Source organism: Neovison vison, chromosome 7, assembly GCF_020171115.1.
Source record: "Neovison vison isolate M4711 chromosome 7, ASM_NN_V1, whole genome shotgun sequence".
NCBI classification, from domain to species: Eukaryota; Metazoa; Chordata; class Mammalia; order Carnivora; family Mustelidae; genus Neogale; species Neogale vison.
This window is the reverse complement of record NC_058097.1, coordinates 100,366,414-100,380,338: the sequence shown is the minus strand read 5'-3', so window position 1 is coordinate 100,380,338 and position 13,925 is coordinate 100,366,414. Positions and strand designations below refer to the sequence as shown.

The window sequence follows — 13,925 nt, the reverse complement described above, 5'->3', positions numbered from 1 at the left end:
GTTTTGCTGTCATGATTTCAAATTGCTTCTCTTTGGAATGCCACAGTGTATCTGTGCATATGTGCGTGTGTTCTGAACTGTTTGCGATTGTCACTGTTAGAACTTGATTTGGGGAAGAATAAAACCATTACTCGTGTTTAATATGCTTTTTGGAATTAATATTTTTATTGAGTAAGTAGAGATAATAATGGCTAATATATTCTTTAAAACAATTTGTCAACTTAATAACACGTGGAATTTTACCTTTTTTCCCTTTTCTTTTATTTATCTGACGCCAACCTGACGGTATGCAGATTTTTATTCTCTATTTCTTTCTAGTATTATGTTGAAATAGATCATCTGCAAGTCATTCGAATTCTATTACAACTAAAGAAAATGTTGTCTTTTTAAGGATCTTCAAATCATCCACTAGATTATGTATTAGAAATCGTGGCTTATGAAGCACGGCGCTTATTTCGTGACAAAATTGTTGGTGCGAAGGAACTTCATTTATTTGACAGCATTTTAACCTCGGTGTTTCAAGGAGATTGGGGCTCAGACGTGCTCGACAATATGGCAGGTAATACAGTACGGGGTGACGCGGCGTGTGAGTGCTCTAGAGCTGGAAACTTACTTTTCTGGGTAATAGCATGATTTTGTGTTTCTGCACAAATGAAAGGTTTGGGTAATTCAATTTTTTATTGCAAGGGGCTGCTTTTTCCTTTTTGCTAGATTTCTAAGTAAATACAAATAAAATAGAGTGACAATAATTGTTTTCTTGGATTCAGGCCATAGTGTTTTATATGTACAGTTCAAAATTGTGCTTCCTGAGACATTTTTACTAATAAAGGTTTTATTTAAAGCCGTATGTAGATGAACCTTAAAGATCGTTGGGAAAAGCCCGTTTGTGACTGTGATTAACTTCTGCTTGAGAGTAAGCCGTGTCGTCAGCGTGGAACTCCTTATGAGCTCTCAGCTCCGGCCTGGGTGCTGGCGGCCCGAGTCGAGGACAGCGCTGCCCCCAGCTTTGTCCCTTCGGCAGCCGTCAGCACCGGCCATCAGCCCGCAGCTTGAAAACTGCGCTGGGAGGAGCGCGTGTGATAGGAAAACCGTCCTGGTGAAAGGACCTGTGATGCAGGGCCGTGCCGTGGGCGTGTCCGCTGGCAGCCCGCGCGGCCGCAGGAGCACTTTCTGCAAAGCTGGCCTTCGCAAGCGCTCCCGGCGGGCCTCCTCTGTGTGCGCTGCGGGCAGCTCTCGGCTGCAGGGCCCTAATTGCTTAGGCCCAAGGGGATTTTGAAGATGGGGAGGATGTTGAGGTGCAGAGAGGGATTTTCCAGGCTCGAGTTTCGGACCTGGGAAGTGCACTGCGGTGGCTGAGGCTGGACGGCAGGCGGGAGCGTCCTGCTCGTGGCTCCCGGTCCGAGTCGCTGGTTCTCAGGGCGGGCGGCCTTGCCGGGGTGGCCTGTGGCTCTCTCCGGGTACCGCAGGTGGGTTTGGTTTCTTCAGTGACATCGGCTTGCTCAGACTGACACTTGCCTGAACGGTGTCTCTTCCTGCACAGACGTCGGTGGTCCACTTTGAGTCCGTGTCTGTACAAAGAGTGAGGCCTCGGCGCTTTCCTTACTGACGGATGTCCGCTTGCGCCGGGGCCATTTATTGGAAAGGGAACTTCTCTTCCTTGAGCTGCTTTGCACTTTGTCAGAGTAGTTGTGTGAACTTACTTCTCGGGCTCGCTTCTTTTGCGGCACTTACATGTCTGCCTCCCGTCCGTACCGCTGGTTTTTGTTACGTTACCTGCAGAAGGCTCGAAGTTGGGAAGACTGATTTCCCCTGCTGTCTTCTTCTTTTTTGCAGTTTGTTTAAGCTATTTACATCCCTTTGCCTTCCTATGTATTTTAGAAGAATCTTCTGTATAAATAATGTTGCTAAGCTTAGGACAGGAAGTACCATAATTCGATGTTGCTTTGGGGAGAAGCGGCAGGATCCGTGTGCTGAGTCTTCCAGTCTTGGAGCATGATCTGTCCGTCCATTGATTCACATATTCTTTGCTCTCTTTTGTCCGTGTTGTGTAGTTCTCAGCATATAGGTCCTGTACATAGTTTGTTAGATGAACAACTAAGATACACCATTTTCTGTGCGATACAGGGAGTGTCTTGAGGGATGACAGTATTGCGTGAAGGAGAGGGGCAGGGCATTCCCTTGAAGAGAGGAAGAGTGTGCATGGCCTCCGAGGCTCCAGGGAGCTGGAGTGTGGAGCGGAGTGCAGTGGCAGACAGGAGACCCAAGCAGTCAGGGGGTCGGGTTGCAGGGGCCTCGGTGGGGGCTTGGCGGTTTTTCTGTGGCAGTGGGAAGCACTGCATGATTCTGTCGTGTGTGCCTCGGGAGTGCTAGTAAGGATGCCGCTGGAGGGGCAGAGATGGGTCGCAGAGACTCACGCTGGGAGGCTCCTGTGGTCGTTCAGGGGACACCTGATGACCTGTGAAGACGGTGAGCAGCTGTCGCCAGGTTTCAGTGTTTGCAGGCTTCTTGAGTGTCTTTTGGGGGATCTGCGCATCTGCTCCGTGAGCACAGCAGTCATGTCTGTCTGACTGCTTGTCTCTAACAGGAAGTGCGGGGTTTAAACACGGGGAGCTCAATGGATGAATGTTATGTGTTCATCATATGTCTGTTGAGCAGCCGCAAGTATGGGACCAGACTAGAGCTTAGGAGATTTGTCGGTAGGTGAATAGGTTTTGGCACAGAAGTAGTTGATGATTTAACCCACAGAATAAGGTTAGCTAGTTCATGGGGAGTGTTTAGGAGTAAAGAAAAATGGACTGAATTTTGATCCCGGGGCAGGTAAGAGTAGAAGGGGTAGGCAGAAACTGAGAACTGGTGCTGTGGCTTGTTGAGTATGGTCCTGCAGATCTGAGGAGGAAGGCTTCCCAAGCACAGCAGCTCATGATGGGGGCAGTGCCTCTGACGGGGATTTGCACTTGGTGATTATGGCAGCGTTGTTCCCAAGCAGGAGTTGGACTAGAGAGGTTTCTACAGAGAGGAGAGCATGTGGGAAAAGCGGTGGCAAGGGAAAGGAGAAGGCGTGCTGGAGCTGGGGTCTGGGTCACTCCAGCTGCCTCCGAGCGGGGCGTGCAAGGAGCAGGAACCCTCACCGAGAGGCCTTCCGAATGGACCGGAGGGAAAGGTTCCGCGGGGCAGTCAGCAGATTTCCCTCGTGTGCTCACAGGCAGCTGCTAGAGACAAACTTTTTTTATTTTATTTTATTTTATTTTATTTATTTATTTGACAGAGAGAAATCACAAGTAGACGGAGAGGCAGGCAGAGAGAGAGAGGGAAGCAGGCTCCCTGCTGAGCAGAGAGCCTGATGCGGGACTCGATCCCAGGACCCTGAGATCATGACCTGAGCCGAAGGCAGTGGCTTAACCCACTGAGCCACCCAGGCGCCCTGCTAGAGACAAACTTAAGGAGAAGTGGTGGGGTTTTTGTTTTCTAATTAAAATTCATTTAATTTTTCCTTTATTTTAGAATTAAGGCTCTTGATGGTATATATCAATCTGTGTTCTTTCTCAAGGAGAGCTTTAGGTTCGTTTCAGCTGCCCATTTCGTATGGAGGTTGTGGAGAAGGGGTGAGAAGTAGGGAGAAAGAACAAAAAGAAGAGGCATGGGGAGCATTAGGAGGAGGACACTTCATCTGGGTAGAGGTCGTGGGGGTCAGGGCTGGAGCAGGGACACAGCCATTCCTGGTCAGGGACAGTTTGACATCCTTTGTGTCTTAGCTGACTTGACTATCTCGCCAGGCACTGTGGAATAACTTACTTCCACTTTTTGGGGATGATCTTGGACAGATTAACTGAAGAATAAAATTTAGTGAGCAATGTATTTCCTGGTGCTGCCATTACAGGTAACACTTATAAAACCAAAACCACTTTTTGTTTCTGCAGACAGTTTCTATGTTACATGGGGAGCGCGCCACAACTCCGGAACAAGAGCGGCCCCAGGACAGCCACTGCCTCCTCATGGGAAACCCCTTGGAAAACTGAATTCTGCAGACCTCAAGGATGTTATTAGAAAGGTATAATCTGGGGCACTTGGGTGGCTCAGGGGGTGAAGCGTCTGCCTTCGGCTCAGGGTCCTGAGATTGAGTCCTGCGTTGGGCTCTTTGTCAGTGGGGGGCCTGCTTCTTCTTCTCCTCCTTCCTTCCCCCTGTTAGCACGATCCCATGTGCGTGTGCGCGGTGTCTCTCTCTCTCTTTCAGATAAGTAAATAAATAAATAAATCTTAAAAGAGAAAGTTATAATCTGAATCACGAGGTTGAATTGGCATGTGGTTATCATTCTAGTCATTTAAGAAATATTTATTGTAAGGTTTTCGAGGCAGACAAAGATTAGCCACCAGACCAAGCCGGTTCTTGTAGAATACAGTCAGCTGCGGCAGATCTAACTGAATGCCCGCATAGACCCGGATGTGGGTAAGATGGCCAAGGTACCTGTTAGCAGAATGTGTCTGATGTTGGAATAACTGGTGAGGTTTAATAGTAATTGTAAAATCATCCTAGAGCAATGGTGTCCAAGTTCAGCGGGCATTAGAATCACTTGGAGAACCAGGAACTACCCTGCCCCTTGGGTCCCAACCTGAGGAAGTCTCATTGCACATTTCTCATGGGCCCTCAGGTGATGCTGATGCTGCTGGTCACTGAAACTGAGGGGCACTGCCCTAGAGACGTGTTCCGTTCTTTGTTTTTTGTGAAATTATAATAAAGAAGGAGAAACACTTATATATGATGATTTAAAATTAGTATTTGCTTTGGAAGTGAGTGTGGATTTTAGATCCAGAGAAGTTCGTACTGTGCGTAGGATGGATATTCCAAAGTTTGGGGACGTTAGAGGTTGCTAAGTATGTGAAGTCTGGTGTCCATCAGATACTGGGGGCCGCCCGCACGTGCGTTTGGAGTCATTCCACCGTGGCGCAAACCAACAAGAGTTCCCAAGATTAGTTCTTATGATCTGCGCAGGCTGGTCTGATCCGAGGCCACTAAGACAGCTGGAGAGTTCTTGAAGGTTTTGTAACTAATCTGCTGTATCTCACTACGTTTAACTCATTGTGTTAAACAATGAATGATCAGCAGGTGTCTGATCACTGTGAGCTTCTGAATGTTTTTGACATCGCAAGATTTTTCGAAGAAGAGGTGGATGCCTGGGGAGGCTGTGGCGCCTGAGAGGACACCCTGTCACTGAACCCCTTTTCCAGAGCGCATCAAAAGTATAACTAATTCTAGATCACATTTTGTTATGTGTTGGGGCATATACTAATGATAAAATGTTCTTTGTGATTGTTTTAAAAGGGCCTGATCCATTATGGACGAGATAACCAGAGTTTAGATATTTTACTTTTCCAAGAAGTGCTGGAGTATATGTCTCGGATCGACCGAGTGCTGAGCTTCCCCGGGGGCTCCCTCCTCCTGGCCGGACGCAGTGGCGTTGGCCGGCGGACCATCACTTCCCTGGTCAGTCATATGCACGGAGCTGTGCTGTTCTCTCCGAAGATTTCCAGAGGGTATGCACTGAAGCAGTTCAAAAATGATCTTAAACACGTGAGTGCCTCAAATCCTTTACTGTATTTGGTTTTAAATCACAATGATCAAAAGCCCTCAGAGACCATTATGTCTTTAATAATACAACATAGTCTTTAATTTCAATGATTATTTTCCCCGTGGTTATTAGAAAACTGTATTTTTATGTACAGATAGGAAAAGGATTCTTTTTAGGAATCCTGGCTCTCAGGCATGCTGGCTTATGAGAGGCTTGGAGGACGTGGAAGATAATAGGACAGTTTATATGGGACACAGGGGGTATATTTAAAAACGATCATCTGTCCTAGCTGTGAAATCATATTAATGTTTCCCCACCCGTTTGTTCCTGGACTTGATTTACTTGCTGCACTCTACGGCTGAAGTGTGATTTTTAATGTTGATGATGAGAGGAAGAGAGAGGGGAAAAGGGGACCAGAAAGATGTGCTTTGCATCAAGAACGGTGGTTTTGGAGTGGGCCGCACATGTGACCCCGGTGTGAGGACGGCTCTTGTCACTGTGCAGGTGCTGCACCTGGCGGGGATCAACGCCCAGCAGGTGGTCCTCCTGCTCGAGGATCACCAGTTTGTCCACCCTGCCTTTCTGGAGATGATCAATAGCCTTCTGTCTTCAGGCAAGTGCACGATTTCTCTTCCAAGGAAAGAGAAGTAATAATGTGAAAACTATTCGGGTCATGTTGCCTTGTGTAAAATTGTGTTTCTGAGCACATGCGGTACGCACGTGACTGCTGGCCGGGCTCCAGTGAGCTGCCGGAGGGCCAGTCTCTGGCCCGAGGTCTGCAGAGGCCTGGCCACAGTGAGGCTCTGTGGGCTCAGGAGCTGCTCGCAGGACTGCCTCTGTGCACGTGTGTGTCTGTGTGTGTCCCTGCATAGCCTTCAGTCGTCACTAGGTGGAGGCCTGGTCCTTAGGGCTGAAACTGTCCCGGCAGAGAGACAGATTTTTGTTTTGTTTGTTTGTGAAAGCAAACATCCATATAAGCAGCGATACACTAGTTGTTTTTGTTTTAAGATAAACTGGTCTTTATTATCAAGTTGTAACGATAAAAATAAAATTTTAGAAACATTTGTAGCAAAAAAAGTATTCGAAAAATACTTTCAGGGAAAATAGGCCTTTGTCTCTTTTTTCTATTTTTTTTCTATTTCAAAGTCTTATTTGCCAGAGTGGATCATATGTACGTAGAGCTAGGTTTCATTGCTAAAGTTAAGGCATCGGAAGTGTCTTGTTAGGGCTGAAAGTGAGAAAAAGACAGAACAGGTTTGTGTGTGCGCGTGTTTGGGTGTGGATGAGCTTGGTGGATGGGGCACAGCTGGCAGCTGAGTCGGGCCTGGGCGATGCTGGGGGTGAGGCAGGGACAGGCCCTGCGTGAACGCACTGCCTGGGATGTGTAGCAAAAGGGTTTTCACTTAATTTACTGTTTCTTGCAAACTTGAAATATATTGGCTTAATAATTGTTTATTAGACACCTGTTATGTGCCAGGCCCAGTTCTGAATACTGGACTCACAGTGGTGAGTAAGACATAGTTCAGTCCCCCATCAACACTTGTGGTTGTAATCCAGTGTGATTTGCCTTTCATCATTCTCTTGCCTTGTAGCAGGCCCTGGGCTAGTTTTGGTTTCTAGTACGGGTTCATTCATTCATTCATCCATCCATCTAATAAATATTTATTTGTTTCTCTGGAATACTTTGCTGAGGATGTTCTGAGGTTAATATTGAATGTGAGTAAATATTTGTCCTTTGGAAACTCAGAATCTAATGTGGGAGGAAAGGAAAACACTTCTCCATGATTATGTGACATGATACATGCTGAACAGTAACATGTTTAGAGGTGGGAGAGAGAGAGAGTGCTCACCCCAGCACCCAGGAAGTCGGCACAGCAGTGTCTCCTAGGACACACAGTAACTTGGGGCGGAAGGTAAAGGCCAGAGGAAGACTGTGTGTATAAATTCCGGGAAGAGGAGTATTTCATTATCTTTATGGGACACAGAGAAGCTCACTGAGGCTCAGGTACAAGGTCTCATCTGGGAGGAGTGGAGAAGAACCGGACAGCTAGGTGGCCCACTGCCTTGGACGGCTGTTCAGGGGTTTGAGTTTTAGCATGTGAAGACAACAGAGGGAGATTTGTGAGTAATCGAGAGGCGATGTGTATTTTTGAAACAGCCCGAATAAGGGCAGACGGGTAGCAAAGTAGAAGAAGTGTTGTGGATGTGTTTGAATGTGCTTGAACTGGGATAACGCAGCTAAAATTCACGAGAAGTGCCGTGTCTCGTAGGTGAAGTTCCTGGACTCTATACCCTGGAAGAATTAGAGCCTTTGCTGTTGCCTCTCAAAGATGAGGCTTCGCAGGATGGCTTTTTCGGGCCGGTCTTCAATTACTTCACATACAGTAAGTGACTACTGAATTCATCAATTTAGACTCTGGCTCATGTGCAATAAATAACATTTAGTTTGCCATATTTTCTGATTAGGTTGCAAAGGTATCTTAAATCTTGGGTCTGTTTGGTAATTTACACTTTTTTTTTAATATGGTACTTTTAGAAAAGCTAATCTTTAGTAAAAGCGTGTCAGCAAAATTTTAGCAAAAGGGAGAGGTGAAAGTGTTTCAGTCTCCCTTGGAACATTTACTTCAGTGCTTCTGTTTCTCTGTGGTAAAGCCAGTATTTAGAACCTCCTTTCTTAGAAAATTACTGAACTGTTTACATTTTGCCAGACTCTCTAGTTTTCTCTAGCTTAGCAACTTTCTCTGAGCCCTGAAAGCAGTTTTTTTTTTTTTTTAATTTTATTTATTTATTTGCCATACAGAGATCACAAGTAGGCAGAGAGGCAGGCAGAGAGAGAGGGAGGGGAAGCAGGCTCCCTGCTGAAGAGAGAGCCCGACTCGGGGCTCGATCCCAGGACCCTGGGATCACGACCTGAGCCGAAGGCAGAGGCTTAACCCACTGAGCCACCCAGGTGCCTCCCGAAAGCAGTTTTATGTGCTATGTGTGTAGCCCCATTGAAGACGTGGGGGTAAGGCACTGCTGTGCTTAGCTCCACTCTGTCCCCGAAAGGACGTTTCTTATTGAAGCAGAGAAACTGGATGAAGGGCTACCGCCCTTCCCTGTCCTTCAAGTTCACAAGGAAATGCTACCGCAGTTCTGAGACACAGGTCATCCCGGTGCTGTTTGACCCAGTTTCAGAACAAAGAAAATGAAGCAGAGTTTCCAAATTCCTTTTAATGAAGGGAAAATAACATTGATATTGAAACAGGAAAAATAATTTCTCCTGAAAGAAAATTGGATATCAGTTTGCTTTGAATATTTGAATATGAAACTGATTTTGAATATCAGTTGCTTTGAATATTGAAGCCAAAATCCTTAAAAGAAACATTGTAAGGTAGAATCCAGTATCACCTTTGAAAAGTAACATATGAAGCAGCAATGTGGTACACACACTTGCCTTCTTCAGGAGTTCCTTCTGGATCTGTTCTCTTAGCATGCACACACACATACACACATAGGTGTTTTTTAACAAAAACAAAAATTGTAACTGTAATACTGCTTAATGGCTCCTGCCATTTCATTTTAGAAAATTTTAAACTCATAAAAGCAGACCACATACAGATATCCCCAGTTATTATTGTTTTAATGCCCATAATAATCTTCTTATTTTTTTTAGGAATTCAACAAAATTTGCATATAGTCTTGATAATGGATTCTACAAATTTAAACTTCATCATCAACTGTGAGAGTAACCCAGCTTTGCATAAGAAATGCCAGGTCTTGTGGATGGAGGGTTGGTCAGACAGCAGCATGAGGAAAGTAAGTTTAACCTCTAAGCATGGAAATGCAAACCAGCATATTTTCTTTTTAAAGTTACAGATTTTCCTGACTTTGCTTTGGCATTTGTTATATTACCTTAATTGTGGCGCTGAACATACACGTTTGAAAACCCCTCTTTTTCCTTTGTGCTCTTGTGTGACGTGGTTGAGGTCGGACTTCATGTTGAAGAGTATGTTCTTAAGGACAACGGAGGTACTTACTGTACTTGAAAAATGTTATCCTTTCATTAGCTAGCCTATGCTGAAAACATCGCAGCAGTAATTTGAGCCATATTTTTAAGTTAAAAAAAAATCAAATCTTTAAAACAAAAACTATCATTGCGGTGCTAAGTTTTGGGAGAGAGATGTGTGTGAAGTGTGAACCCTTTGTACCATCCTAACTAGAAGCCTTTGCCATAGCTTTGTTTGAGAAATTATACTTGTCAGCTTTGTCTCTTTGAATAATATTTATATTCTCCATCATTCATTTCTTCATTCTTGTGTAGTAGAGGTACAAACTGTGGCCTATCATGAGTCAGAGGAGGAGTATAATTTGGGTTAAGAGACAAGGTTTTACAGCTGAGATGATATTTAGTTAGATTGCAGCAGTTAAATAAAGGATAGGAAAATGCCACAAATGAGCAGCTTCCTTAAGAAGTAATTATTGGGACTCTAAGGTGTGTCTGTTCTATGTGTTGGGGTTATAGGAGAGAAAACGCGGACGGAAGTCCTGCCTCAGGGAGTTTACATGGTGCGGGGGGATCGAAGAGAGGACAGCATGCCTGGTGATTCGGGGGGTCAGCAGAAGCCCATTTGGCGGTTAGAGAGTGGTTCGGAGGGAGAGGAGTTGGAGCTGAGGTCAGGGAAGGACGAGGTCAGCAGTCAGGATGGGGCTTGGGAGCCATTCTGAGGACTTCAGCTTTTCCTGGAAACCGGGAAGGGAGCCTTTGGAGGTTTTGACACATCATTCTAATGTCTTAATGGGATGACTTTGGCTTCTAGCTTGCAAATAGATTCTCGAAGGCCGGGGTCGCATTAGTTGTTACAAAGCTGCTGCAGTAATCCAGCAAGGGTGAGGGATGGCGTGCATTAGGGACGGAGTGGGAGAGGCCGTGAGAAGGGGTAAGATTCGGAAGACGTTTTCCTGTAGAGACAACCGAAGCTGCTGCCAGACTGCACTAAGGTGTAAAAGGAGGGGAGGACCCTAGGGTACTGCCGAGGATGCTGGCTTCAGTCCCGAAGGACGGAGCGACTGAGCGTAGAGAACGGGGGCACTGAGAAAAGCTTTTTGATGGGAGGACACGAGGCTTCCAGGTGTAGACGTGTTCGTTACGCAATGTCGGACCTCCCAGCGGCAGGGCGGAGAAGGCGTCCCGATGCAGCAGTCCGGAGTGCAGGGGAAGGAAAGGTCAGGCGTCCAGGATAAAAAAGTGGGAATTGTCAGCGTAGAGGTGGTATTTTCTGTTATGAGAATGAATGATAGCCCCAAGGAATGAGCGTTGACTGCAGGGTGCAGAGAGCCCCGGACTGCGGTCTGGACTGGGTTCTTCTTCAACACGCTGAGGTTGACGCGGGAAGGCGGGAACAGCAAGGGCTACGGAGAAGGGGCTGCTGCGGGGAAGCAGGAGGGAGACTGGAGGACTGGGAAGACAAGCACACGCTGCATTTCGGTGGGGGGCACATGCAAACACAGGGGGCCTGGGAGCCGTCGCCTGTTGCTGCACGAGGAGATGGGGAGGCTGATGAAGCAGCTTCAGTTAGGAGCTGCCGCCTTGGGGTGTGTTTCAGAAACAATGAGAAGGGCCTGGAGAGAGCGAGTGTGGTCCCCTCTTGGGAGGCGTCTTGTTGTTAAGTGGAAGAGAGAAAGGGTCAGTAGGAAAGGAGTGGGTGAGAATGATAGCTTGCTTTTTTAAGTGTCTGAGAAGAGACAGACTGTTGCATGTTCCTTTGCTGCTGGGAACGCTGTGCCGGGAAGGCAGAAGCGCGATGGAGCCATGTCCCTGCGGAGCGGACCACGTGCGGGTCTAGTGCACACGTGAGAGGACCGGGCACGGGCCTTTGCAGTGAAGAAGGCAGAGTCCGGGGCCCGGCTCCAGCAGGGGTGCCATCGGGAAGAGTTGGACAGTCTTCTGGTTGTTTCTGTTTTCTCAGTGAAAGGAAGGTGAGGAGCTGAGAGAAAAGCCCAGGGAAGAGCTGGTGGTGTCCTGAAGGGAGGCAGGAAGGCCTGCAGGGAGGTCTGCACGAGCCACAGCGGGAGGCTGTGGAGAAGGGGGCGCGAGGGCCGGGTGGCCTAAGGGTTGGCGTGAGTCGGCCACCAGGCCAGTCAGCGTAGCGTGTGTGTCCCTCAGTAACCTGCGCGCTCACCAGTGCGGGCCTGCCGTGGGCACTCGCTTGCCCTTGGCCCGCACTGGGGTCTGTTACTCGAGTGTGACCCCACGTGCGAGGGCCAGGGACTTGCGAGCTCTAATAGGAAAATGGCGAATGACAGCGCGGCGACGCTCAGGCTCCTAGAGCGCAGGTCTCACTGGAGCCTGAGGGTTATTGACCTCACGAAGGGGGCCGGCTGGGCCCACCGGGATACTCAACAGTGAGACAGCGGAATGTATCCCGGGGTGGTTAGTGACACGGTCTCAGGGTCCAAGCCTTTGGGGTGGGGCGGGATTGGCGGGGGAGAAGGTGGTGGAGAACCTGACGGGAGGGAGGATTTGAAGGACTGGAGAGGCGAGGCTGTGAATGGGAGTTCCTGGAGCTCATGCGCCATTCTTACCTCTGAGGGGACGTGGAGGTAGAGGCCAGCGTGGGCCAGTCCAGCCAGGAATGCTTTGCAGACGGGGGCATTGTTTAGGGGTAGACCATGGTCTTGTCACCCAGCATCACTGATGGGACTGTACGTAATGGACACGTGGACTGATACGTGAAGTTGTACGTGTGTAACGTGCGCAGCGGGACACGTTGGTGTGCGCACGTCTTGGGAGACACCGTGTACGGACTGTGTACGGCCCGGCCGGTTGACGGAAGGACAGACTAGTTTAACCGCCTGAGCCACCCAGGCACCCCAGGACACGCTAGTTTAAAGAAAGCAAGTTTCCTATGAAAAAATTAATGTTGATTTGAAAGGATAAATATAAAGTATTCTCCTAGAGGCTCAAGGTTTTTGGCAAAATCAGTGAAGATGTTTGAGGAAAAAGATGTACTCTCTGGTCACGAACCATGGTACTCTCAAATTCTTCGTCAGTTAAGGGCCTTTTGTGTGATGCTGCGTTTAGTCTGGGAGATCGCGGAAGTGAGGCTTTGACCTGCGCGCCTGGACGCGCTGGGCCTCCTGTCACAGAAATGTGAAAGCTACTACTTTAATTTTATTCCCAGGAAACTGATAGTTTCTTTCTCTAAAACTTGAAAAAAAAATTTTTTTTAAGATTTTTTTATTTATTTGTTGAACAGAGAGACAGCAAGAAAGAGAGAGCACAAGCTGGGGCTGGGGCAGAGGGAGCTGCAGGCTCCCCACTGAACAGGGAACCCCAATGTGGGGCTCCATCCCAGGACCCTGGGATCATGACCTGAGCCGAAGACAGAGGTTTAACCCACTGAGCCACCCGGGAGCCCCTGGATTGTTTCCATCATCATAATGATGTGTTTATGAAACTTGGTCTTGTCGGTGGTGGTATGGCAAAATCTTAGCAGTAGCTTGACAACAGATAGTTTTTAGGATTATCAGTTATGAAATTGTTAATTACCAGTTGTGGAATTATTTTCTTTTAGTTCTTTCTTATTTAGGAAAACTCAGAATCCTTACTATCCCTTTATGCCCTGATGCCAAATAAAACTTTTTTATTTTTCTTATTTTATGATTCTAAATAGCATTTGTGATTATTTCCTAATTCAGTCTAAATGGATTTCCTTCATTTCACATGGTCTAGTCATTTTCAAGTGAGGTTGTCAGTCATTCGCAATCAACTGGTGGTTGATGTATGTCAAAATCTTCTCTAGGAAATAATATCTCTGAAGATGCATATATTCATTATTTCTCTTAGTCTGGTAAGAAACCTAGAAGAAAAGCATTTTTTTTTTAATTCTTAATCTCGATACTGGGTTTATCTATACTTTATCATACTGAGATGATGTTTGAAGAAATGCTCTTTCTGTTTTAGATCCCTGAAATGTTGTTCAGTGAAACAGATGGTGAAGAAAAATATAGCGACAAAAAAAGGAAAGAAGAAAAAAAAAACTCAGGTAGTATTTTGATGAAACTGACTTTGTGAAAGACTTGCCATTTTCTGATGTTACAGATTCATTAAAGATTCACAGCGATGATGAATTTGAACAATGATAAACTAACATAAAGCTTTCTTTTAAAAAAGGTTTATTTATTTATTTGAGAGAGTAGATGGGAAGGGGCAGAGGGAGAGAGGGAGAGAATTCCAAGCAGACTCCGTACTGAGGGCAGAGCCCAACGTGGGGCTCCATCCCTGACTGAGATCACGAACTGAGCAGAAACCAAGAGTCAGATGTTCAACAGACTGTGCCCCCAGGTGTCCCCTAACAAAGATTTCTTTTGATGAAAACG

The 13,925-nt window shown here is 46.8% G+C and overlaps 1 protein-coding gene across 9 annotated transcripts in view; it reads left to right on the top strand.

Annotated features, from left to right (window-relative positions):
* Positions 1–13,925, top strand: part of DYNC2H1 (dynein cytoplasmic 2 heavy chain 1) — a 274,182-nt gene that overhangs the window by 70,150 nt on the left and 190,107 nt on the right. For 8 of the 9 annotated variants that reach the window (XM_044257764.1, XM_044257765.1, XM_044257763.1 and 5 more), the window contains 7 exons: positions 392–559; positions 3,918–4,048; positions 5,318–5,566; positions 6,069–6,177; positions 7,835–7,948; positions 9,220–9,362; positions 13,510–13,591. In XM_044257764.1, coding sequence (XP_044113699.1) covers positions 392–559; positions 3,918–4,048; positions 5,318–5,566; positions 6,069–6,177; positions 7,835–7,948; positions 9,220–9,362; positions 13,510–13,591 — 996 coding nt within the window. The remainder of the gene's footprint in view (positions 1–391; positions 560–3,917; positions 4,049–5,317; positions 5,567–6,068; positions 6,178–7,834; positions 7,949–9,219; positions 9,363–13,509; positions 13,592–13,925) is intronic. The other variant, XM_044257766.1, reaches the window with a different exon arrangement.